Raw genomic sequence first — 22,038 nt, forward strand, 5'->3', positions numbered from 1 at the left:
ACTTCGTACATTGCATCATTCATCGAATCCTTGCTTGTATTTTGTTTTGTGGATAGATATATGTTTCGACGACAGACAGATCGGTAGTAGGTAGGTACTCGAAAATTAACATGATCGCAATCCTCGTTCTCCTTCCCAGAACCCTTACGGTCCGTTCCCCTTATCCTTGTCGAATCAACCCCGATCCATCAAATCAAATCCAAGGGGAGTCTACTGCTCGGTCTGGAAGTAGTTGAGCAGAACGGAGCGCTCCTGGGACTCCTCACCCCAGTCCTTGACGACGACGCAAGAGCAGTTGACGACCTTGCGGGCGTTACCCTCGCGGTCGAGCTGGCCTGTTCCAGAGAAAACCACGTTAGCCCACAAATATTTCCCTAAAGATTTATAACTTGATAATGGAGGAGAAAACGTACAGAGACCAACCCACTCGCCAAGAAGCTTTCCATCGGGAACCTTGATGAGGGGGATCTTGTGCTCGGAGCAGAGGGCGACAACAAGCTTCTTGTAAGCCTCCTCCTCGCAGCCCTCGTTGAGGACACACATGTGAGCCTGGCGACGGTCGAGGGCCTTGGCGGCCTCACGGAGACCACGGGCAAGACCGTCGTGGATGAGGGCGATGCGGAGAACACCCTTCAGAGCGTCGAGGACGGACATCTGGCCGCCGGCACCGGCGTCAGCAGAAACCTCGACCTCATCGGCAGCGGCAACGGGGGGGTTGGAAGCGGTCTCTTCTCCGTCCGACTATAGAATTGCGATTCATGGTTAGCTTGCTGAAACACTTGTTCGCATTGGCGGAGGATGCGGCGAGTAAGAAGCGTCAATTGCACGGGGAAGACGCTGGGCTTTCTGGAGCTATACGCACCATTTTGATGTTTTGTTGATTTGTTGTTTGAATGTCGGGTTTCCTCAAAGAGTGGTGGTATGTGGTGGTGATTCTCTCGACTGTGGGACTGATGCTAATTTCTCCGGCTCCTCGCTAAATCCGTGTGCCCTACAAATCTTAGTAATTATCACGTGAAGATACCACCTCGATAACAGCTCACGTGACTATAAGCATTCTTGTGCTCTTACTTTTGCTGTGACGAGTACGGAGTACAGGGGGTTTATTAATCTGGTATGCATTCGCAGTATTGCATTATTGCATTGTTGATAATGGTATTCAACGGAAACGCCAGGCAGCCCAGAGCTGCAACATCTATCCAACACTGACATCGTGTATCACGTCACAACAGAGGTATCATAGTCATACATGCAAGGAAAATCGTCCACCTGTACAGAGGCGTGGACTGACGGAAAACAATCAGACGTATGTACTTGGCAGGCTGTGCCCGTAGCCGTTAGTCAGGCCTTGCTCGTGCAAAGGCCCGGGAGTGCCGGCATGCGAAGGTCCATTGATGTGGCCATTCGTTTGCGGCAGCGGAAAAGGAGGATTTGGAGACGTTTCTTGGTCGATGTGCATCTTCAGGAACCGAATGTCTAGCCCGTGCAAGTGCGGGATATGAGGAACCAGGTCCATGAAGTCCGATAGCTGTGAGAAATATTAGCATACATCCCAAAGGGTTTCCGAGCGAATATAACGTACCTTAACCCAAAAGACATGCTCCATGTCGAAGTATTTGCTCCGGGTTTCGCTATCCTTCTGCATGATCTGCCCGAATGACGCTGTCAAGAACTCAGTGTCATCTGCCTGGACCAGCATTCGCCGTGTAACGCGCCAGAGATTCACTCGCTGCTGGGGAGTGGCGTCGCGTTTTTCCCAAGCAGCGTATTGGGACAACTGCAAGTCGTTGGTGGCAAGTAATGGCGCAACAAGATAATTCGGAACCCATCTCTCGCCAGCGATCTCTGCGCTGCAACTAGGATCGAGCTGCTTGGTTTCGGCTGTAACAACCGGCATGAACTTCCTCAGCCAAGAGTGATTCCGTGCTTGGGTATCGTTGGCTCCAACGAGGTTAGCTGCGATGCACAGCCGGCTAGGGAGCGCGTCTCGACGCCGTTGTTCATGCTCTTCTTGTTCCCGACGTAGCTTGGCAAGTCGCTGTCTTTCTTGGTCCAGTCGCTTCTGGCGCTCGTCCTCTGCTTGCTTGATTCGTCGTAGCTCGGTCTCCTTTCGCTTGCGTTCCTCTTCTGCCGCCTTCTCCTGCGCCGCGCGTGCTGCTTGAGCTGCCCGCTCTTCCTCCTCTTCTTTCTCAGCTCGAACCTTTTCTGCTTCAGCAGCTACGCGTGCTTCCTCGGCTAGTCGTTCTTGCTCCATTTTCTCGGCCAGTTTGTGTTCGGAAGACTCATGGGTGGCGTTGCGTGGTTCAACATTCTGCGTGTCAGGTTCGGAGTGGTCAAGCGATGATTTAAGCTTCGTTGCCTGACCGGATTCTTTGTCCGTCTCCACCGCCTTTGCATCCACCATAGGAATATCAGCGAGATCTTGCGGCTCTTGCTTCCCTTGTTCTTCCTTCACGGATTTTGGCCCGGCACGGGAGTTCTGCGAAACTTCTCTTCTGGAGTCATTGGATACGATGCCATTCTTTTCATGGTTGGGTGACTTGACAGCATCATTTGCAGGTGGGTGAGGCTTCTTCAGTCCTCCATTGGTGACATTTGGCGCCCCTTCCTCAGACAAAACTCTCCTCTTCTTCTTCTGAAGATCACGATGACGCTCGGCCTCGGGCCCGCGAGAGCGAGGTCGTTCGGGACTAGCACTGCTACGTCCGCGTTTTAGGATCGAGGCTCTAGACGCTGGTTCGGATGACCGGTCAACGCGAGATTTTACACTGTCTTCTCGTCCTGAAAGCGAGTCAGATGAAGGCAAGCTCGGCACCTTCCGATCTCGATCGTTGGGTGGTCGTCCTGGGATTAAACGCCTCCTTTTGATCACATCTTCGCCCAACACGGGCTTCTGCTTTGGCGGTTCCTTGGTATCAAGGTCGTGAAGCGAGGACTTTGATCGTGCGACTCCAGAGGCAGACTTATCTCTAGGGTGGGCAATTCCTTTCTTGTCTTTTGGCATGGCGGAATCCTTAGAAAAATCGCGAGGGCCAGGGCTGCAAGCAACCTTTCTCGATCGAGGGACAGGTGATGGTGAGTCTTTGCGTGCAGAGCGTTTGCCCTCTCTCTCTTTTTCCCGCTGCCGACGCGGCGAGGAGAGGTCAGGTTTGCGTTGTTTCTTGGTCCTAACGTATTTGTCATAAGCGTCCTTGAGAATATCGTATTCTTCTTCCCAATTATCTGCTCGCCGCTTCCGAGAGATTTCAAAGTAAGTCAGGCCATCATAATGTCGACGGGCCGGGTTGAAGCCAGGCTGATCCAAAAAGAGCTTGATCACAGCTAGATTTCCACGACCAATAGCGGCTAGCATCGGAGTGTTGTGACCGGGCTTCTGCGACGGAACAGGAGCTGGATCAGGATCCGCATCTCCCATACCAAGCAGAAGAGACAAAACCTCATCGTGCCCGCCTTTGGCAGCAGCAATCATTGACTCAGTATCAGCCTTCTGGCCGACGTTGAGAATGTTTGCGACGCCGACAATGTCCCCTTTCGCGGCAAAGGCTTGGAGATTCTCAGGAGTAGCCTTGGTCCACAACAGATCATTTCTCGTGGCTTCGCTCCTTACGCTCTTTCGTTTGCTGGCCGTCGTTCCGAACAAGGGAGGGCTCCGTGCTCCACTCACTGGAGGAGACTCTCGCGGACTAGCGCCAGAGATCCGCCGTGAGGATGACTCGCGTCCTGATGGTGCAGTTGTTTCCTCAGATCGTCGATTGGGACGTGGTTTAGCCTTTGCCTCTTCCAAAGCTTGTCGAATCTCGTCACAGTCGTCAGGGACTAGATCGCTTGGCTCATTGCCTTGTGAATTAACCACACGGGGGTTGGCGCCAGCTTCGAGGAGGATTTTGACAACATCTAAGTGACCGTTTTCTGCCGCGTCAATCAATGGGGTGTCCTTGTCAATGTTGCAGGTTTCAATCTCACACCCCGCCGCAATCAGGTATTTGACAATGGGGGCGCAACCCTCCAAAGATGCAATCTGCAAAGGCGTATTTCCCGCATTATCAGCAACATTCAGATCTTCCGGACGCTCCTCGTGCCTTGCAATCACTGCTTCAAGTTCCTGGGCGGCGCAGGCACGTGCCAGCCGGGTTCTGCCATTTTGATCGCGCAGTTTCTTGTAATTGATTGGGCGAGCAGGAGAAGCTGAAGCCCCATCGGCCGAAGCAAGCTTGTGTATATGAGCACTTGGTAACGGAGATCCATTATTTGATGATACCGACTGGCGATCCTCGGAGCTTTGCCTTTGGAAACCAGTGATCAGAGGCGTAGGAGCTTTTCTCTTCCTTGGGAGACTGCTCCCGGAGAGCTGAGGGCCAGAAGCTGTTCGCTTGTGAGTTTGGCGCACTGGGGAAACGGATCGATCAGTGGAAGCGGGTCGAGGAAGGGAAGTCCTATTGCTGAGGTCGAAATCCTCGCGGCTGCGAAGAGGTGGCGATACCTTGCGATGTCGAGGCCGACCACCGTCCGACTCACCATTGATACTTTCGCTAAAACTGCGCTTTCTTGACGTCCTGCTGGGTGCCGTGACACTGTCTGACCTGCTCGAGATGGATCGAGAATCATCAAGCTTCTCTACCTTCACTATGGACGGCGAAGCATCCCTCCAACGAGGGCTCGGATGTCGCGTTTCACGGTCGCTCCTATCATAATGCTTATCACCCAACGAGTTGTTCTTCCTCACTTGCGCATCGTTTATTGCGGCCAACTTGTCGCTCACGCGGTCATTCTCGTCATCATCTCGTCGTTTCGGTTCATGCTTGATAAATTTGCGTCTCTTCTCCGGCGACAGGGACTCGCGACCCGACTGGATTATGGTTTCCGCCTCCGAATCAGCCTTGGGGCTTGGGGGTCCATCACTGTCTCCAGCAGCGGCATCTGCCTCCTTGGATGGTACATCATCGGTCCGAGGAACAGACTGAAGGAACGTTCTCCTTGGAGAGGGCGGTCCCAAGGTAGGCGGGTGGTTCACCTTGACAGCGAAGCCGTTCTGTTTGGAGTCCAGGGTAGCCGGCAGCGAGGGGACAGTGTCGACATCACTCATAGCGGTAACACTAAACTTATTGGGGTTCTTCTCGACATTTTTGGAGGCCGTAGCGGGCAGGTTGGCTTGGGGTTCCAAGACACCAGCTGCTGCGCGCGGAAGCTGGTGCTCGACCACGCTAGACAGAGACAGCGAGGAATGAACAGCGGGAAGTGTTGATTGAATGGTGGCTAGTGTAACAGGTTGAAAGGATCAGCAATATCGAGAGCCCGGTAGGCTCAGGTCCCGCCCAGTACAGGAAGGTCGCGAGAAGGGCAAGGCTGGCGAATTCGAGGTGAGGGCCAGTCAACGCTACAAGAGTAGCACGGCTCGACGAACTCGATGATCGGATGGATAGTCGTGGGGGAAAGGACGGGATAGAAGTCGAGGTTGAAGGGGTTTCAAAGGTCGAGAAGGTGGTGGAGGAATCGTGGTTGAGGGGTGGGAGAGGAACAGTAAATTGGGAGAAGGAAAGGAAGAGGGAAGGAATGGATGAAGAGAAGAGAGAGCGAGAGAGAGGAGTCGACCCAAACGGTCGAAGGTCACGGCACTAAGACTGGGACTGGACTGCGACTGGCCTGGTGTGGTCACTGGTGGCAGTGGTGGGAACTAGAGTGGCCTCAGGCAGGCTGGGTCTAAAGCAGCCCGGCGTAATGATTATTGTGAGCGATTGCCATGACGGAGGCGTCCACGTTTCCTGTTGAAGCAGGGACAGCGAATGGCACTGCGCAACATCAGATCAAGAGCTCTTCAGAAGCTGATGTTATGCACTTTGGCTATCCCTCCAGAGCAAGCGATCGCTTCTCGCTAGTCGAAGCGACTATGGCGAGTTGACGGCACGCTCCAATTGACGATTCCGTCAGACCTCAGTCACAGATGAGGAATCCTGGGCTTGCGCACTAATCATGAATTCATGATGCTACCAGGGAGAGCTCAAGCAATAATAACAATGTTTGATCTCGTGTCAACCTCGTCGAAGACGAAAGCCCTCCCAAGGCTACGGTACCAGAATAGTTAACTCGCGTGAGGCTTTGGCCACTGCGCACGAAAGTCGACATGATGCCTGCAATCTCCGCCGCACCCGTGTATTTCCCAGTCTGGAGGACTTTTGAGTACGGAGGTCGCCTTTTGACAAGGGCTGCCCTCAGAAATGATGATTCTGCGATGCGCGAAGGCCCAAAGCGAGCGGGGACACCGGGTTGAAACCTGAAGGTGGCGGATGAATCATGGATCGAGACACCACAGGCCGATCCTCCCTGTCCATTTCTTTTTTCGCCGTGGACCGCCAGTCACCAGCTGTGCGCTCCAGGGGGATTCCCTGGAAGGCCGCCAGCGACCAAAAGGCTATCAGCCAAGGCATCCATTTGTTTTGGCGGGAGTGGCCAATGAGTTGGTGCATCAGCATGGGCTTTGCTGGTTGCAGCCTAGCAAAGTCCGCATTCTCACTAGGTCTGCAGTGATCTGCTTCTACTCAGCCAGTAAACGCCAGAGGCAACTTCAGCTTATCGCCCCACCCCTCGAACTCGCCCCCCTTTTCTTGCGCAGAGGCCAAGGTTGCGTCTGCACTTCCTTGGAGTCACGGGACAACAAATGGTGGAAGGCAAAAGAGGGGAAATTGCCTTTGCTAAAGATCCCGTGATCTCGGCTTTGCAGTCTCACAGCGGACGACAGCCGGCGACGACAATTATTCTTCCGGCCTCTCCAAGCTCTCCCTGCAGTTATTCATCCCGTGATATGAGTTCTGACATGGTTCACCCTCAAATGTTTCTCCTCACAGACTCGCAGCAGCTCAAGGCGATTCGAGGGTGCTGCTCCGCTTCGGCTGGGTTAATGAGCCCAGCCGAGTGCTAATCATTGGCCTGTCGGCGTATCGTAATCAAATCAAATCTGAGACCAGAACTTGAGACGCCATCCGTCTTTCCTTTTCTCCCTCCGCCGCCACGCATGATCACTCATACTTAACAGAAGCGGGAGACAGCGTCTCAGTCATCCGTTCCAATCAAGAAGTGTGGAGTATTCCAAATGGACTTCGTCGCTCATGCGGTCGATTCCGCGCTTTCCATGGCCAACATGGACGCGGTTGACGCCCTACGAACCTTCTTTGTTTTTGCAGCTTGCACGGTATGAAACAAATCGTCGATAGTGAGATGCAGGTCGACATCAGTGAACGAGCCTTGCTGCATCAGCATTTTCGACGGTTTCCTTCTAGAATGGACAAGAACTAAATCCCCCAGATCCTCTCCGTTAGTCTACCAGATTCACTTCGGTCGCGCTTCATCCCCTACGGCGCTCGTGCGACCTCGATAGCTGCAGTCGAGACAGAGACATCCGCGTCACCAGCCTCGCCCTTGAGCGCGTCGCCAGTAACACGCACCCTCGATTACGTTGCCACACTGAGAGTCCCTCACAGCTACTTTACGCAGTTCTACGTAGTTTCTGTGCTGTCCTCGATCTTCTGGGCGCTGCAGCTGCTCTTTCACGGCGCCGCGTTCCAGGCCATTGCGACTCGAGTCGGCCCGGAACACTTGCATCAAGCAATCTCGATTAACCAGGTTATGCTATGCTGGGGCTTGATGTTGATCCAGGGGCTAAGGCGACTACACGAGTGTCTTAGCTTCTCCAAGCCTTCTCCGTCGGAGATGTGGTTTGTTCATTGGCTCGCGGGCATTGCATTTTACCTGGCAGTCCCGGTTGCAATCTGGATTGAGGGAGCAGGTCCGTCGCGTCTCGCCAGAGCGTCAAGAGGTGTCACCGCATAACAAGGGATAATTCAGCTAATCCGGGTTGCAGGAACGGTGCTTTCGCACGAGCTGAGCCTAGACGACTTTAGCTTGGCTACCCGGTTTTCCGGACGCACGCTCTTATGCCTCCCGATCTTTATCCTCGCATCGGGCATTCAACACGACTGCCACCACTATCTTTACTCGCTGAAAAAGTACACATTGCCCACCCATCCTATGTTTAGCAAATTCGTCTGCCCGCATTACACAGCCGAATGCATGATTTATCTGTCCATCGCGCTATTGGCTGCCCCCAAGGGGGAGATCGTCAACAAAACCGTGCTCTCCGCCCTCGCATTCGTCGTAGTTAATCTAGGCATCACAGCCTCGACGACGAGACAATGGTACAGACAGAAGTTCGGCGAGGAGGCTGTCCGAGGGAAGTGGAATATGATTCCTATCATATATTAGAAGAAGAAAATACCACTTCACACTTTCAAACTACTACCTGCCAGCCATCAAGGCTATACTACTACCTCTTATTCAAGAACTTCATCGTATTCCCCAGTTTGGCAACCTTGAGCACATCACGATACGTCAAGCTAATCCGCGTCTCCCTCACATTCGCTCCGTCACGGAACCGCTCCGGATGGCCCAATAAGTCCCAGTTACATATAGAATCTGGACCCAGACCCTCATCTCTGTACCGCTCGGCGATCCCATGCAGATAATCCCTGTAGATGCTGTTTCTAGTCACCAGCAAACTGCGCCTTTCCTGCAAGATCCGGTATTTCGGCTGCCGACCACCACCCCCCTCCTTTGCAACAAGCTCCTCCTTCGTTATAGGCTTGTCCGAGGAGCTATCATCACCATCGTCATTATTACCGGTATCCTCGTGCCCATTCTTCTCATCATCATCCCTCTTATACTTCTCATACAAATCCAAGACAATATCCCCACCCAGACTCACCGTCGCAACAAGCGGGTAGTATGCGGCGCCGTCCTCATGCGGCATGATGCCCTGGCCCGGGGTGTATTCGTTGACGAGGACGTGATTGGGGGCGTGGTGCGGGGATCCGGCGAAGAGCGCGAGGCGGTCGAAGTGGGGGGTTATGATCGGGGATACGAGCCAGGATGGGAGTGGGGAGGCCAAGAGGGTGTTGTTGTTTGTCAAAGGCGAGGGATAGGTTTGCAGGCGCCGGTGCGAGAGGTGTTTCCATGTGGGGAGGGGCGCGGTTGTTATCTTGGAGGAGTTTATCTTTAGTATCTATACATACATATTTGGGGTAGGGACTTTCAACAACAGTAAGTACCAGGTACCTGAGGTACGGTCCTATGTACTTTCAAGGATTTGGAGGAGCAGGGAAAGTGGATAGCGACGGACCTTCTGCAGGAGCCTCTCCTCCTCATCCTGAGTGATGAAATCTGCAATGTAAAAGGCATCCTCCCCGTCGCCGGGCAGTTGGGTGATGCGGGCGTCCTCCAAGTTCCAGCTGCTGGGATCCCGCTCGCTCATTATTGTTCGATATCGACGACGCCGAATACCGATATAGCAACGACGGAGCGAGGAAATAATGAATGAATACAAGGTGATATTCGAGGGTCTGATCAAAAGGGCTAGAAGCTCGGGGAGAGCGAATCGGCGGACGCTCCAACCACCGGAATTCTACGAAATCTTGATCTATCAGAAAACGAGCAGCAACGGATTGCCCCAGACACAGAGCAATGATGCAGTCATCCCCATAATGAGCAAGGCGGCATCCAACTTGCAATGCAGTGTCCCCAGTCGAAACGGCCAACGACAGCTCCACGGGCTGCCTGCAAACCACAATGTTTAAATCCAGTGCTGCTCTCGTTCTTTGTTGTATGGCTGCAGCAAATGAGAAAATAGAAACAAAAAAACAAACCTCAAAAAGAGGCTCCGCTGAAAAGCACAACCACCACCACCAACATTCTTTGAATGCTCAATGATGGTCATGGCGGCATGTAGCTTTTTCTGCCCCCAGTATAAAGGACCAAAGCGTCGTTTCCAGTCTGCTTCACCATGTCTGTAGTTGTTTTGCCTCGGACCCTCTCTCTCTCTGCGTTTCTACCCTTTCTACCCCCACCGTGTTGAACTAGAAACGCCCCACTCAAATTTGTTCCAGAATATCTTTGGCTCATTTCCGGCTTCTTTCCGACTGCGAAGTGGCAGTATATTTTTAAGGTCCATCGGTATTATTCTTCAAGGCTTAGCCGTGCTGCTTCCAAGCTTCCCGTCTTCCCCGGACTCACTCACACTTGAGTTACGTCCCACACACGATCTGTTCTGCTGCCAGGCGCAGTACTCCGGTAGCACTCGCAAGACGTCATCCGCACCGTACCTATCTGCTTTGGTAAGGCCAATCCTTCTAAAAGAAAGAACAATGGGCAAGAACAACGCCAAGGGCGCTGCCGACAAGAAGGGCAAAGGAAAGGAGAAAGAGAAGGCCGGCGACTCGTCCAAGGACGGCGACAAGGGCAAGGGCCTGAAGCCCGCTAACTCCATTAACGTCCGACATATTCTTGTACGTTTGTCTTGTTTTCATTCGTTGTCTTGTTTCTGCAAAGTTTTCATGAAAGGCTCGGTTAGGGCGCGGGCTCGTGTGGGGAAGAGAGGGACAGTGCTGTGCAGGCTGTGCAATCTGCAGTCTCTAAGACCCTCTTGCATCTGACGTCTCCCGGTGGCTTGCTTTTCTTGCTCGTGTTTGATATCATATGTACCATGTCAACGGGTCATGCCTTTCCCTCTTGAAAAACGAAAACAAGACGCAAGGAGAGGGCTTTTGATGCTGACATGTTACAGTGTGAAAAGTTCTCCAAAAAGGAAGAAGCCTTAGAGAAACTCCGGAATGGCGGCAAATTCGATGATGTTGCGCGTGAATATTCAGAAGATAAGGCCCGCCAAGGTATGTTCCCCCATATCCATGTATCCATTCATACTTACAAAGCGTGCAGGCGGCTCCCTAGGATGGAAGGTTCGAGGCAGTCTAGACTCGATCTTTGAAAAAGCCGCGTACGACCTGGAACCCAGTACGACGAACAATCCAAAGTACGTGGATGTAAAAACAAGCTTCGGGTACCATATCATCATGGTTGAGGGGAGGAAGTGATTTCCCCAGTCCTAGTTTCATTAATATGTATATCTCTTTTTTTTCTCTTTCCAAGATTGTTGATACGTCGCCTACCTACTACCATAATATTCCTCCGATCCTCGTTTCTTATCTCCTTACTCAATCTAATGTGATGTCGTCGATGACGCATGAGAACAGAATGGACGTCAGTCTAAATTTGAATACATTATACGAATAACATTGTATAACCCCAAAGGAGATTGACTTTCTACTCCTTCTTCTTAGCCAAGGCTTTGGCTTTCTTCTCTTGCCTTTGCACGGCAGCTTCAGCGCCGATACCACCAAAGACAAGACCAATCCCAAGCCACTGGCCTGCAGAGAGCGAGTGGCCAAACCAAAAGACGCTCAGAAGCATAGTGAGCATTTTGCGGGTGACTGTTACCGTCACCAGCAGTAAAGATGAGAAGCGGGAAAGGGTGTAGAAGATGAAGAGCTGCCCAATGGCACCGCAAGCTGCGAAGCCAAGCACGTTCTTGAGGACTTCGGGATGCCTGGATAGGAAAGACACGGCAGTCGCCAGCTCTGTCTCCGTAGATGGGGGAATAGGAATCGGCAGAATAGCGTGAATAATGCCAGTCGAAGAGAGATGCGGCATCACCAAAAGGTACGCCGAGGTCAAAAGAGTGGAGAGAACATTCTGAGCTACCATCATCTGCGGACCGGTGAAGCGGGTGTAAATCTGAGGAGAGCTAAATACGTGATCTTGCGTAGTGTTTGTCAGCCCGTCTAGGAGCAGATTGATGGATAGAAGGAAGATCCCCCATGCAGACGAGCCTGATTGGCCCTTGGCTGCCGAAGCAGCAACCTTTTTGCTTGTTCCCGGGTGGTGAAGGGTGAATGTCGCAACGCCAAGTGTAACCAGCAGGACCACTCCGTATTTGTACAAGGGGAATCGCTTCCGGAAAATGGTCAGATGCAGGAACATGACCGGAAGCAATTTGCATGATTTGGCGAGAATAAAGGTGAGATAGTCGATGTGCGCAAGACTCGCATACCCGAATGGCGAGGCGAGGGAAGACGATATGCTAACAAGGACGAGAGGAAAGACAATCTTTCGCGTCGGGAAAATGGACGAGACCTTTGCGCCTGCGGGAGTGGAGAAGTAGAGGTATAGAAAGCCTGTGATCGCAGCAAAGGTGGACTGGATGGTGTTCAAAACAATTGAAAAGGTGAATCGCTCTATTGGTGGCTCTGGATCCGCTGCAGAGGGAGGTCGGATGGGATACGAAACAGTGGTTATAGCCTCTTGTAGAACGCCCCAGGACAAACTGTAGAGCTCGAAGGTTAGTAGGGGCCACAGGGTTTGATCGGAAGATGCTAGACATACAACGAAGCGTAGATTCCCAATACACAAATAGCGAGCTGCATCAAACCAGGAGTATCTGCAGCTTCATGCGCTTTGCTGTCCGCAGTCACGCTCTGTGTCGCAGCAGCAAGTTCCTTCGCGCCGCCATTCTGGTTTCGAGTCTGTGATGCGTCGTCAGGGAGCGTATGCATCAGTTCAGACGAGGTAGCCCGCTGGATGGGCGTTTTCTGTTTCTGGCGCGCCATTGGTATGAGTTATAGGAAAAATAAGTCAAGCCTCTGAATCAAGAGCAAAGGGGGGTCATTGCAAGGAAGAGGTCGAGTAAAATATGCTCACAGGGATGAAAGAGAAAGTATAGTAGGAGATGCCATGTGTTCTCTCTTGCGCCGGCCCCTCGAAACTCCGCCTAATCTCCGCCCTACTTTTTTTCCGACCGCCCTGCAGATCATTTTCAACGAACCATAAACCTGAAGCACCACTTTGCTCTCCAACTCAATCAGGGCCAAGAAAATAACATACAGAAATCAAAATGACAAACCCAGTCCCTTCACCGACCATCCCTCATCCCTCTGCACTCACCACCTTCGTCTCCTCCACTTCTGCTCCAGTTACGACGACCTCCGCAACAACATCTCAAGTTCTCCACAACCTCCAGCACCAACACTTATGGACATCCCTCAAAGTCCACGACCTCGAGTTATCTTTTCCTATCTCACTAATCTCCGGGATTCCGCCGCATCGAGTCTACACGCACCCCGATGAGCAGCTATACATGGTCGAGCGCGGCCTCCGCGAGGAAGATGTCGAATTGGATCGCATGTTCGTTCTCCCCACGGTGCAGGGCCAATCATGGAGCTTGGAGAAAATGGTAGCAGTATTTGATGCGCTTCCTGATCCTGGAGACGAGGCGACGGAGTCCGAGGCTCAATCTGCAGACGAAGCTGTTGCAGTCGGCGCGGATGCGGACAAAGCGGCAAAGTTGGCGGAATACTATGAATACCGCGCAAAGGCTCGTCGAACAGGGGAGTGGGGTGGGAAGAGACTGCTTCTCGCTATGATTGATAAGGGCATGGGTGGTGAGGGTACTGTGGTGTACTATGTCGCTCAGGAGGGTACGGTGAAGCCGAGGCAGAACTAAATGCTTTGCCTAAGCAGCTTCTGCCGGTTTGACTCGAGTCATATTTTATATACGTCTGGGCTTATGAACCAATGCGCCAATGCAGCGCGGCCCCCACGAACATCTTGACATAGCAACAAAACCGCCAACTTTATCGGGTATCATGTCAACGCTCACAATGGTCCACCGCGATCCACCACCCGTCAGTTTGAAGTCTAGTCCTGCACATTTGGGTCGAATCGCTCCTGTTCTTTCTGACAACTTGAGCAATACGTTTCGTACCACGCCCTAACATCGCCATTAAGCCCCGACAAGACGCTTTGCTCGCCAACTGTTCCGCTTCTGTCACCAGCGTCTTTCGCGGCGAGTAAACTTTCAACCTGGCGGCAACGTCGCAATTCTTGCTGGAGCCAGCGCTCCCACTCACTTTGGATGACTTCTCTCTCGATGCTATTGACCACGCGAAGCGCAACGAGAAGATTGTGTCGGTACACACCGAGCTTCTCGCGGGTTTGCTGGATTCGTTTAGCAGCGCTCCGCGCCATTGAATCTTTCCGACTGGACGTGCTTAGAGAGAATGGAGTGGAAGCGTCGCGGACAGTCTGCTGCTGGAATGTATAGAAGCAATCGCTGATGTCGTCGGTGGCATACCCTATGGTTGAGTTGGCGATTGCATCGTCGATATCTTGCATGTAGATAGCTTTGCTCATAACATGATCCGGGTGCACTCCGATCCGTGCCATGAAGTTACCAACCTTGCGTTCATGCCACCAGTCGAGTGTGGCCCGCGATGAATAAAATCCATTCAACAACACGCTCGACATAAGTAACGCAAGGATAATCTTGTTGGCATTCGCGGTCTTCCAGACCCAACGTAGGAGGGCGAATATCCAGATTATGATAGACGAGATGGCGCTCTGGAGGAACGAAACGAATGTCTCGTGCAGCAATTGGACCAGGGATCTCTGGGTCCGAGGCCTGCGGGGCTCCAGCTTCGCACCTGGATCAATGGAGAACTGGGACGTGAGACTCTGTCGCCCAACGTGACCGAAAATTGTGATCGCTTTCTTGGTTCGGCTATGTACACCGAGCTTTCGCACTTGGTCGCCCACGAGATCAACAAGGTCCATGGCGTCTTCTTCCAGATCACCCATAGCTTGTTTATCAATGACACCTGCCACATTTAGTTATGATGGACGGTTAACAGACATCACGAGGGTAGCTCACGTTGAATACCATAGGGTGACCATAACCACTCTACTTTCGTGTAAACGGACAGCTTACTCTTTCCTTTCGCAACGAACGTGATCACGATCTTGTTGACCAGTCTGAAATAACGTCGAAAAGGGAGATGCCACGGGGTCCTCTTGTCTGTGATCACATAGCATAGATGGTCATTGAGAACATCAACCAATTGATAATCAGATATAGCCTTGGCACTTGTTCGGCCTACTTCAGTCAGCTGGGGTACAGGTCAATGACTGATCGGAAGGAAACTGACCAAATATATCGGCGGTCTCAATCTGATAGTGAAAGTCACGCTTTAGATGGCGAGACTCATTTCTCACCCAAGGTCCTTGTTTGATGTCTTGCAAGTTATCAGCACGAATTGACGCTATCGGATTCCTGAAGGTCTTGGCCTACCTTTCGCCTTTCTTTGATATAGAAGCAACTGCCATACAGCACTTTTATCGCCGAAAAGGATGTGAAAGACAGCTTTAGGGCTCAGGTCAAAGACCTTTTCCGCTGCGAGGTGCAGGTCTCCTTGAGGAACATACTGCACTGCTTGGGTTGGGAGCCTGAACTTCGGAGTATCACCACCAGCTTTACTTGGGTGTAAGTCCAAGTTCTTGTCAATGTAGATAGGTGCCCTAAGGTTAGACTTCGGAACCTCCATCTGGTCATCTGGCTTATCAGCTGCGGCTACATCTTCCCAGCTATCCAAGCTGGGGGTTCGGGTAATGGTCTCCGTAGCCATTTTGTTCAGGGTCTTGAAGATAGCTTCCAAGCCCATGGGCTCAACGGCTGTGGAATCATAGATCAGGAAGTTCAGCCTCTTTTGCAGGACCTTGAGAGGCTCAAGGAAAGTCTTCACTGTGACTCGGCCGGGTGTGTCATTCCCAGGAGGCGGAATCGTATGAAGGAACAGGAAGTCGCAGTCCCTTCCAGGCGCGGCCGTAACCTCCTTAATCTTCTCCAACGAGACACTTGTGGTAAGTACAAGACCGAAGTAGTGACTATAGAAGTAGATGTTTCGAGTAGTGACATAAACTCGTCCAGGGAACTCCTGTTGGTCATTAGGGTTCCAAGTCGCACGGAACACCAAAACCAGTGGCTCTTCCCTCTTGACATTTGGGAACAGAAGACGAAATTGTGCATCTTGGATTTTGAGTTGAGGTGGGTAATATTCTGGATACTCGTGTGCCACTCCCATGATTGCCCGTTGCAATTTGGATGCATCGCCATCAAGGCTCACAGTTGGTCTGTGACGCGCCTTCAATTTGCCAGTGGGGCCACCGGCCGTGTCTGGTTCTGCAATAGAAGGCTGGAGCGATGATTCCAAATCTTGACCTTGGTTCTTCTCGTCCAATTGCCCCCTGTACTCAACTTCCAGCCGATTCATGAAGCCCCAGTTTGAGCTTCCCCAAAGATTGGCCATCATGCCACTAGGCATGCCTCCTGTTTTGTCCGCAGCGCCCACTCCGATTCCCCTCTCATTGCTCACAAACACGGCCGCTTTGCTCAAGCTTGTAGGGGCTGGAGGGTTCGCTAACGTTGCGGGCGTGAGGGTTGACGGTGGCATTGCTTTATTTGCATCGATTTCAGTCGAGACAATGGTATTATGGCTAGCGGAAATAAGATTGGCTATGCCGCCACCAGCACCTGGTATAGAGTTGGAAGGCTGTGCCGCATTGTTGGATCGACGGTGAAGGTCAAGTTTCTGAATAATGCGTGAGGCATGATCTCGCGCAGGGCTTTCAGGTTCTAGTGTGAGCCGTCGGTGGCTTCCGAAATCACTGCTATTTCGGAAAGCTGCTGGATCGCGATCTGGAAGCGGAAGCAAGCCACTGCGGTCCGATGAGCTTTGTTCGTCGCTAACATTGGGCGTTAAGTAGTCGGCAGGGTCCGCGGCAAACTCAGGAGCAGGCGGTTGCGAGATTGCAAATGCAGGATCTTGAACAGCGGGTTTCCCAGAAACTGAGAGATCGGTGCTGGCCGGATTCTCCAGGGCCTTTCGCTTAGCAGCTTCAAACGCGCCAATCCAATCCATGAGTTCTTTCTGGGTCTCAGCTTGGAGCATGATATTGTTACTCTTGGTCTTGACCTCAAAGCAGAATCTCCGTTCCTCCTGAAAAGCTGGTCGGACGCTACAGAGCAAAACGCCAATTCTTTCCGTCTCTTCAACACCGCCGGTTCGCATTCCCTGCACAAGACAACCAAATATCCCATTCTTCAGGAAAGCCCAACGCCGAACCCACGTAGTGCGCGTGGGCTTATTTGAAATAATCCGTAGGTTCACCCAGCCCTGCTTCTCGGGGCGTGCGTCTTTGGTGTTCAGAGTTGAGATTGGACGTGATCCGAGGTATGGAACAGTGGAGATGGAGTAGTCCTCTAACTCGCGCGATGGTCGAGCAGCAACTTCCGCAGCCTCTTCGATCTGGTTCCTGGCAGAAAATAGCTCACGCTTTGAGAACCTCTCGCTGCCTTCCATTTCGTGCACCCAGCCCTTGATACGGTCCATTTCCGATCCCCACTTCGCGAAGGCTCCTCCATTATTACTGTTGAGCATCTTAAGCTCCCTCCATTGATCGAACGATACACGGATCAGTAACCGATCTAGGGCATTTCGTATTTGTGGCGCTTGCACAGAGAAATCCATTGACGCCTTCAAGTAAGCTTTGCGAGCCTCGTGAAGCTGAAACGCATCTTCTCTAAGGGAAGACGGCTCCTTCGTCTTCGACTGGGCGGAATATCTCGCTTGTAGAGTGTCGTATTGCTTCTGTGCCTGGTCGAGTATACGGCGGTTCTCCTTAAGTGGGGTTAGATCGAGCTCAGCGAACACAGATAAGGGGTATGACAGTTAGTCACCTTGAAATTGCGCATGTCTTCCTGGATGAAGGCTCTGATAGGCTCTGAAACTAGAGTCTCTATCTTTCGCGCCCCAGCGACCAGCCCATTCCACATGTCCTTCGAGCTATCCCCACATCTCCGCATTGAGAGCATGGTATAATCATGATCCAGAGTTGCTTCCGAAACCATGAGAGGATTCGTGGAATATGAGAGGAAGGCGCCCACTATACTCTCCAGTCCCGAGAGCTCCGTTGCAAGCCGCGATGCGGCCTTTGCGTACCCGTCTAGCCATCGTTCGAGGTATTCGATCTGGTCGGAGAAGTGGAGGGTAGTGGCACGGAAGGTAGGTGAGTCTAATGCAGCCTCTTTTAACCCGACAGGTCTATATGAATTGGCAAATGTTAATTTGTCTCTCTAAAAGCTCAGAGCACATTGTGTTGCGCAAAGGACAGGGGTCTTGGTTTGACGGTGACTTACACCACACTGACGAGCTTCCCGACCTGGGGTAAAGGCGTCTGCGGCTGAGTCGACATCTAGTGCATGTCACCAGCCATACATCCGATGCGGATAAAAGGAATATGGCAGAAAGAAAATGACAGTTAAGATGCAATGAGTATCACAGACATTTAACAATGTAAGAGAGGAAAAAGGAGGTTGTTGACAGACTCAGCAACGCCGCCGCCTGTTCTTGGTCGAGCTATCGACGATTTGTGAGACAGCATGATCTAATTGGCTACGTCAGTCATCTGGGCCAGCCGCTGCAGCCTGGATTGTCAGGCATAAAGAGTGGCTCCGCCTTTGGAAGCGGTCAGTGGTCACCGATTTTTTACTGCCGGCAAGTTTACAACTTTTTTTTCCCTTCTCGGAGATTCAATGCAATTGCAAGAACCTAGCCATGGAGCCTCCTGCTAAAAGGTCACGCAAGTTACTCGAGGACGACTCGTCCAGCGATTCTGGCGATGAGTCTGGCGGTGTCCCTCTCGGCGATTCGTCAGAGGGAGTCGCATTCAAAATCAACGAAGAATATGCCCGCCGCTTCGAACACAACAAGCGAAGAGAGGAGATGCAGCAGCGTACGTATAACAATTCCGAGGAGTTGAGATCTCCGCAAAAGTAACCTCTCACTAATATTGTGTACAGTCGAGTCAAAACTAGGAAAAACATCTTCTCTCGGGAAACGACGTAACGCCGATGGCGACGATGAATCCGACGACTCAGAGGAATCCTCCTCGGATGAGGATGAGGACGATGATGCTGAATTGGCCACTGAAGCTCTAGACGCTGAGATTCAGGCGACTATTCAGGCCATTCGATCAAAAGATCCGCGAGTTTACGACAAGAACGTCACTTTCTACCAATCTCTCGAGGAAAGCGCGGGACCGCAGAAACGAGAGGAGAAGGAGAAGCCGATGACGCTCAGAGACTACCACAGGAAAAATCTATTGAACGGCGCCGACCTAGCGGATGAGGACGCGGACGCCCCTAAGACCTACGCGCAGGAACAAGAAGACTTGAAAAACGCCATTGTCAAAGAAATGCACGCCGCTGCCGACGGTGAAGACGATACCTCTGATGGGGAGGGAGATGAGGACGAAGGATTTCTTGTTCGCAAGTCGGCTCCTGAGCCTGTGTCGTCCCGCCAGAGTGATGTACAGCTTGATGTGGAGAATGCAGACAAGGATCCTGAAACGTTCCTTTCTAACTTCATGTCGTCCAGGGCTTGGACACAGTCTGGAAAACCTCAACTCCAACCATTCGAGTCTGATGACGAAGAGGAAGACCAGCGGGCAGAAGCTTGGGAGGAAGCATACAATTTCCGATTCGAGGATCCTAGCAAGATCAACGCCACACTGATCACCCATTCTCGTGACACAACCAACAAGCAGTCCGTCCGCAGAGAGGAAGTCAGTGGCAGAAAGAAAATCAGGGATGCTGCTCGCCTGAAGAAGGAGGAGGAGAAGAAGCAACGTGAATCAGAGAAGAATCGCCTGCGGAAACTGAAAATGGCGGAGCTACAGGAAAAGGTCGACAAGATCAAGGAAGTTGCCGGCCTCAACGCATCCAAGCTCACCGACGAAGACTGGGCCAGATTCCTGGATGCTGCCTGGGACGACAAGGATTGGGAGGAGGAAATGCAAAAGCGATTTGGCGACAATTACTACGATGAAGATGATGCAGCCGGTAGCGGAGATGAAGTCGGGGGCAAGAAGAAGCGACCGAAGAAGCCTACCTGGGATGATGACATTGATATCAACGACCTAGTCCCTGATTTTGAGGATGATGAACATCCCGCTGTCGGTCTTTCCGACGTCGAGATGGAAGACAATGATGAGGAGGACTCGAACAAGAAAAGCAAGGCCCAGGAGCGACGAGATCAAAAACGTGAAGCTCGCAAGGACAAGCTTCGTATTGAAGAGGCCGTCGACCGCAACATCGATCTTGACCTAGCCCTCCTCCCTGGCGCAACCAAGAAGAATACCACTGGCTTCCGGTATCGTGAAACGTCTCCTCAGAGCTTTGGTCTGTCAGCATTGGACATCTTAATGGCTGACGATACACATCTCAACCAATTCGCTGGCTTAAAGAAGCTTGCTTCGTTCCGTGAAGACGAGAAGAAGCGCCGGGATCAGAAAAGACTAGGAAAGAAGGCGCGGTTGAGGCAATGGCGCAAGGACACATTTGGCAATGAAGAGGGTCCGGAGGAGTTTGTATTCGGCAGCGGCAAGGCATCTGCGCCAGAGAACAACGATGCTACAGACAATGTCGATATTCGAGAAGGAGAGCCTCGAAAGAAGAAGAGAAAGAGGTCAAAGAAGAACTAGGTTTTGTTTAGGACACTCATACAAACTTGATATCCATACCTGATTGCCTCTGTAACATGAATCTAGATGTCTAATTTATATATATATATATATATATATTTATATATCTTCTATTAACCCATGAGGTACCTACCAATCACCGGGGTCCTCTCGAATGGTGATGGTATAACTAGTTGGTACTAGTAGCGCCAGAACATAATAAATAAGACACTTGAACCAGCAAGTTTTCCTCATTGAAAACAGCCAATGCCACTTCGTGTAAATACTTTCGAGCAGCGACTCGAGGACATTCAAGGACGGGACTCCGGTCTCTCGGGAGGATCCTGGACCTCGGGGCTCGGAGGGACCAGTTGCCTTGCCCCCCATGTTTAGTGGGTCTATATGTCAGAATAAAAAGCCAAAATGAAAGTGAGAATAAAAGTGAGAACAAAATGAGAACAAGGTGAGAACAAAGTGAGAACAAAGTGAGAACAAAGTGAGAACAAAGTGAGAACAAAGTGAGAACAAAGTGAGAATAAAGTGAGAATAAAAGTTTTCATCACCCCATGCCTCCAACAATGTCCCAAGAAGAAATACACAGGCAGCCTGAGCATTCCAGAGCCTCCAAGGATGGCTCCGCTTTATCGACTGGAGTTCAAATTTCAAAGTCTGGATTGACTATTGAGAAAATAGTACATCTGGGCCCTGGGATCTCTGGAATATTAATCCTGTAGCGAATTGAATCTACGGAGTATGACAAAATTAATTGCCTGTGTCAAGGCTGTATGATACCCGGCAGCAAAGGGACTAAAGGCACATGACCAGCCAGCGCATGCAGAAAGAATCTTATCATGACTCGGTAAAAAGGAGAAAGGCCTGAGGGATTTTCCAGTGCAGCAGCTTTGTTTTGCCGCTATGTATCTTGGTGGTAAAAAAATTCTTCACTTGTTCTCCATCAACCGTAGCAGCATCTGTAGCCCCGGATGGGGCCTAGGTTATATGGTTGCCATCGGATACTCGGAAGGAAGGAGCATGGTACATGGATACGGGCAACAGGACTCGGAGGCTCTACCGATGTCCTGGAGTTTTGCTGAAGACTGAAGGGATGGGGTGAAGAGGGATATTTATTAACTGAGCCTTTGACAATCAATCTAGATTTCTCATCCCTAAAATCTGTAGAGCCTTTTCATTATTCTTTCATTGCACTTTGATATTTGTTTAATTATTCGGGCAATATCGGCTCCAACGAGTACCCACAAAGGGAGGGAACAGGGTTGTGGTCGCCATCCTGTGTTCGGAATTACCAATGCGCCGAAGCCAGCAGCAGCCAAGAGCGGCCTAGCGTCTTCAGAGCCTTTCATGCCTATTTTTTCTCGTTCGCGCGCCCTTTCTCAGTTTCTCTTCCATCTCTTCTGACCTGTGATTGTTGGTCATCTCCTTCCCATCTCCTCTCTACCTTAAAGAAGCTTTGAAAGAGTCATAACTCTTCAATAATTCTTCAAGATGGCTTCATCGCAGCAGGACAAATCGGTCTTCGGCATGCCGGTTAGTACAACCCAGGTGTTTTGGAATCTCCCTGCGCCCGACTCAGAAGAACATCCGGGAAAAAAGCGTCCTCAAAATGGCACTCGAGATATCAGAAAATGCATCGAGAGTGTCTTGATGCTCAGGGCGGGTGGGATTCGGATGTTCTCAGTCGCGGTTGCCCTCGCTGTCGTTGGAAACATTGCTGATGAAAATTTTTCACACAGGGATTCGTCGTCGACTTCCTGAGTATGTTATCCAATTCGAGTAATTGCATCGATGGAT

General features: G+C 51.4%; 9 protein-coding genes across 9 annotated transcripts; 4 read left to right on the forward strand and 5 right to left on the reverse strand.

The window, feature by feature from the left end:
- Positions 1-210: 210 nt before the first annotated feature.
- Positions 211-5,083, reverse strand: BJX68DRAFT_267508 (putative histone deacetylase complex subunit (Hos4); the record flags this gene model as incomplete). The annotated part of the gene is made up of 4 exons (XM_071045833.1): positions 211-335; positions 414-741; positions 1,307-1,528; positions 1,583-5,083. The coding sequence occupies 4 exons, from the start codon at positions 5,081-5,083 to the stop codon at positions 211-213; spliced, it is 4,176 nt and encodes a 1,391-aa protein (XP_070898330.1).
- A 1,810-nt stretch (positions 5,084-6,893) lies between these two features.
- On the forward strand, positions 6,894-8,378 carry BJX68DRAFT_100745 (putative 3-oxo-5-alpha-steroid 4-dehydrogenase). The gene is made up of 3 exons (XM_071035730.1): positions 6,894-7,183; positions 7,297-7,777; positions 7,853-8,378. Exons 1-3 carry the CDS (start codon positions 7,085-7,087, stop codon positions 8,251-8,253), a joined length of 981 nt encoding a protein of 326 aa, XP_070898331.1. The 5' UTR covers positions 6,894-7,084; the 3' UTR covers positions 8,254-8,378.
- Positions 8,315-9,298, reverse strand: BJX68DRAFT_267510 (uncharacterized protein; the record flags this gene model as incomplete). The annotated part of the gene is made up of 2 exons (XM_071045834.1): positions 8,315-9,025; positions 9,167-9,298. The coding sequence occupies 2 exons, from the start codon at positions 9,296-9,298 to the stop codon at positions 8,315-8,317; spliced, it is 843 nt and encodes a 280-aa protein (XP_070898332.1).
- Positions 9,299-9,621: 323 nt separating this feature from the next.
- BJX68DRAFT_238398 (peptidylprolyl isomerase) lies at positions 9,622-11,096 on the forward strand. The gene is made up of 3 exons (XM_071040345.1): positions 9,622-10,328; positions 10,607-10,709; positions 10,759-11,096. Exons 1-3 carry the CDS (start codon positions 10,188-10,190, stop codon positions 10,911-10,913), a joined length of 399 nt encoding a protein of 132 aa, XP_070898333.1. The 5' UTR covers positions 9,622-10,187; the 3' UTR covers positions 10,914-11,096.
- Positions 11,097-11,113: 17 nt separating this feature from the next.
- On the reverse strand, positions 11,114-12,602 carry BJX68DRAFT_100915 (UDP-galactose transporter HUT1). Its single transcript, XM_071035731.1, has 2 exons — positions 12,262-12,602; positions 11,114-12,202 (listed from the first exon to the last, which is right to left on the reverse strand). The coding sequence occupies exons 1-2, from the start codon at positions 12,483-12,485 to the stop codon at positions 11,143-11,145; spliced, it is 1,284 nt and encodes a 427-aa protein (XP_070898334.1). The 5' UTR covers positions 12,486-12,602; the 3' UTR covers positions 11,114-11,142.
- A 104-nt stretch (positions 12,603-12,706) lies between these two features.
- BJX68DRAFT_100927 (uncharacterized protein) lies at positions 12,707-13,475 on the forward strand. Its single transcript, XM_071035732.1, has one exon. The coding sequence runs from the start codon at positions 12,770-12,772 to the stop codon at positions 13,376-13,378; it is 609 nt and encodes a 202-aa protein (XP_070898335.1). The 5' UTR covers positions 12,707-12,769; the 3' UTR covers positions 13,379-13,475.
- A 97-nt stretch (positions 13,476-13,572) lies between these two features.
- Positions 13,573-17,961, reverse strand: BJX68DRAFT_267514 (putative transcription factor SipA3; the record flags this gene model as incomplete). Its single annotated transcript, XM_071045835.1, has 6 exons — positions 13,573-14,531; positions 14,585-14,806; positions 14,859-14,945; positions 15,002-17,387; positions 17,447-17,810; positions 17,906-17,961. The coding sequence occupies 6 exons, from the start codon at positions 17,959-17,961 to the stop codon at positions 13,573-13,575; spliced, it is 4,074 nt and encodes a 1,357-aa protein (XP_070898336.1).
- A 308-nt stretch (positions 17,962-18,269) lies between these two features.
- On the forward strand, positions 18,270-20,312 carry BJX68DRAFT_238402 (KRI1 family protein). The gene is made up of 2 exons (XM_071040346.1): positions 18,270-18,501; positions 18,569-20,312. The coding sequence occupies exons 1-2, from the start codon at positions 18,324-18,326 to the stop codon at positions 20,248-20,250; spliced, it is 1,860 nt and encodes a 619-aa protein (XP_070898337.1). The 5' UTR covers positions 18,270-18,323; the 3' UTR covers positions 20,251-20,312.
- Positions 20,313-20,357: 45 nt separating this feature from the next.
- BJX68DRAFT_238403 (uncharacterized protein) lies at positions 20,358-21,188 on the reverse strand. Its single transcript, XM_071040347.1, has one exon. It carries the CDS (start codon positions 20,614-20,616, stop codon positions 20,380-20,382), a length of 237 nt encoding a protein of 78 aa, XP_070898338.1. The 5' UTR covers positions 20,617-21,188; the 3' UTR covers positions 20,358-20,379.
- Positions 21,189-22,038: the final 850 nt, after the last annotated feature.

This window comes from Aspergillus pseudodeflectus (assembly GCF_044049435.1).
Source record: "Aspergillus pseudodeflectus strain CBS 756.74 chromosome Unknown BJX68scaffold_25, whole genome shotgun sequence".
NCBI classification, from domain to species: Eukaryota; Fungi; Ascomycota; class Eurotiomycetes; order Eurotiales; family Aspergillaceae; genus Aspergillus; species Aspergillus pseudodeflectus.

What these genes read in the sequence shown, in the direction of transcription:
- BJX68DRAFT_100745 (XM_071035730.1), top strand. Translation starts at nt 7,085, where the DNA reads ATGGACTTCGTCGCTCATGCGGTCGATTCCGCGCTTTCCATGGCCAAC. An exon ending in TTGTTTTTGCAGCTTGCACG is followed by an intron (nt 7,184 to 7,296) that starts GTATGAAACAAA and finishes TAAATCCCCCAG; the next exon opens with ATCCTCTCCGTTAGTCTACC. An exon ending in AATCTGGATTGAGGGAGCAG is followed by an intron (nt 7,778 to 7,852) that starts GTCCGTCGCGTC and finishes TCCGGGTTGCAG; the next exon opens with GAACGGTGCTTTCGCACGAG.
- BJX68DRAFT_238398 (XM_071040345.1), top strand. Translation starts at nt 10,188, where the DNA reads ATGGGCAAGAACAACGCCAAGGGCGCTGCCGACAAGAAGGGCAAAGGA. An exon ending in TTAACGTCCGACATATTCTT is followed by an intron (nt 10,329 to 10,606) that starts GTACGTTTGTCT and finishes GACATGTTACAG; the next exon opens with TGTGAAAAGTTCTCCAAAAA. An exon ending in AGAAGATAAGGCCCGCCAAG is followed by an intron (nt 10,710 to 10,758) that starts GTATGTTCCCCC and finishes CAAAGCGTGCAG; the next exon opens with GCGGCTCCCTAGGATGGAAG.
- BJX68DRAFT_100915 (XM_071035731.1), bottom strand. Translation starts at nt 12,485, where the DNA reads ATGGCGCGCCAGAAACAGAAAACGCCCATCCAGCGGGCTACCTCGTCT. An exon ending in TTGGGAATCTACGCTTCGTT is followed by an intron (nt 12,203 to 12,261) that starts GTATGTCTAGCA and finishes CGAGCTCTACAG; the next exon opens with TTTGTCCTGGGGCGTTCTAC.
- BJX68DRAFT_100927 (XM_071035732.1), top strand. Translation starts at nt 12,770, where the DNA reads ATGACAAACCCAGTCCCTTCACCGACCATCCCTCATCCCTCTGCACTC.
- BJX68DRAFT_238402 (XM_071040346.1), top strand. Translation starts at nt 18,324, where the DNA reads ATGGAGCCTCCTGCTAAAAGGTCACGCAAGTTACTCGAGGACGACTCG. An exon ending in AAGAGAGGAGATGCAGCAGC is followed by an intron (nt 18,502 to 18,568) that starts GTACGTATAACA and finishes TATTGTGTACAG; the next exon opens with TCGAGTCAAAACTAGGAAAA.
- BJX68DRAFT_238403 (XM_071040347.1), bottom strand. Translation starts at nt 20,616, where the DNA reads ATGGGGGGCAAGGCAACTGGTCCCTCCGAGCCCCGAGGTCCAGGATCC.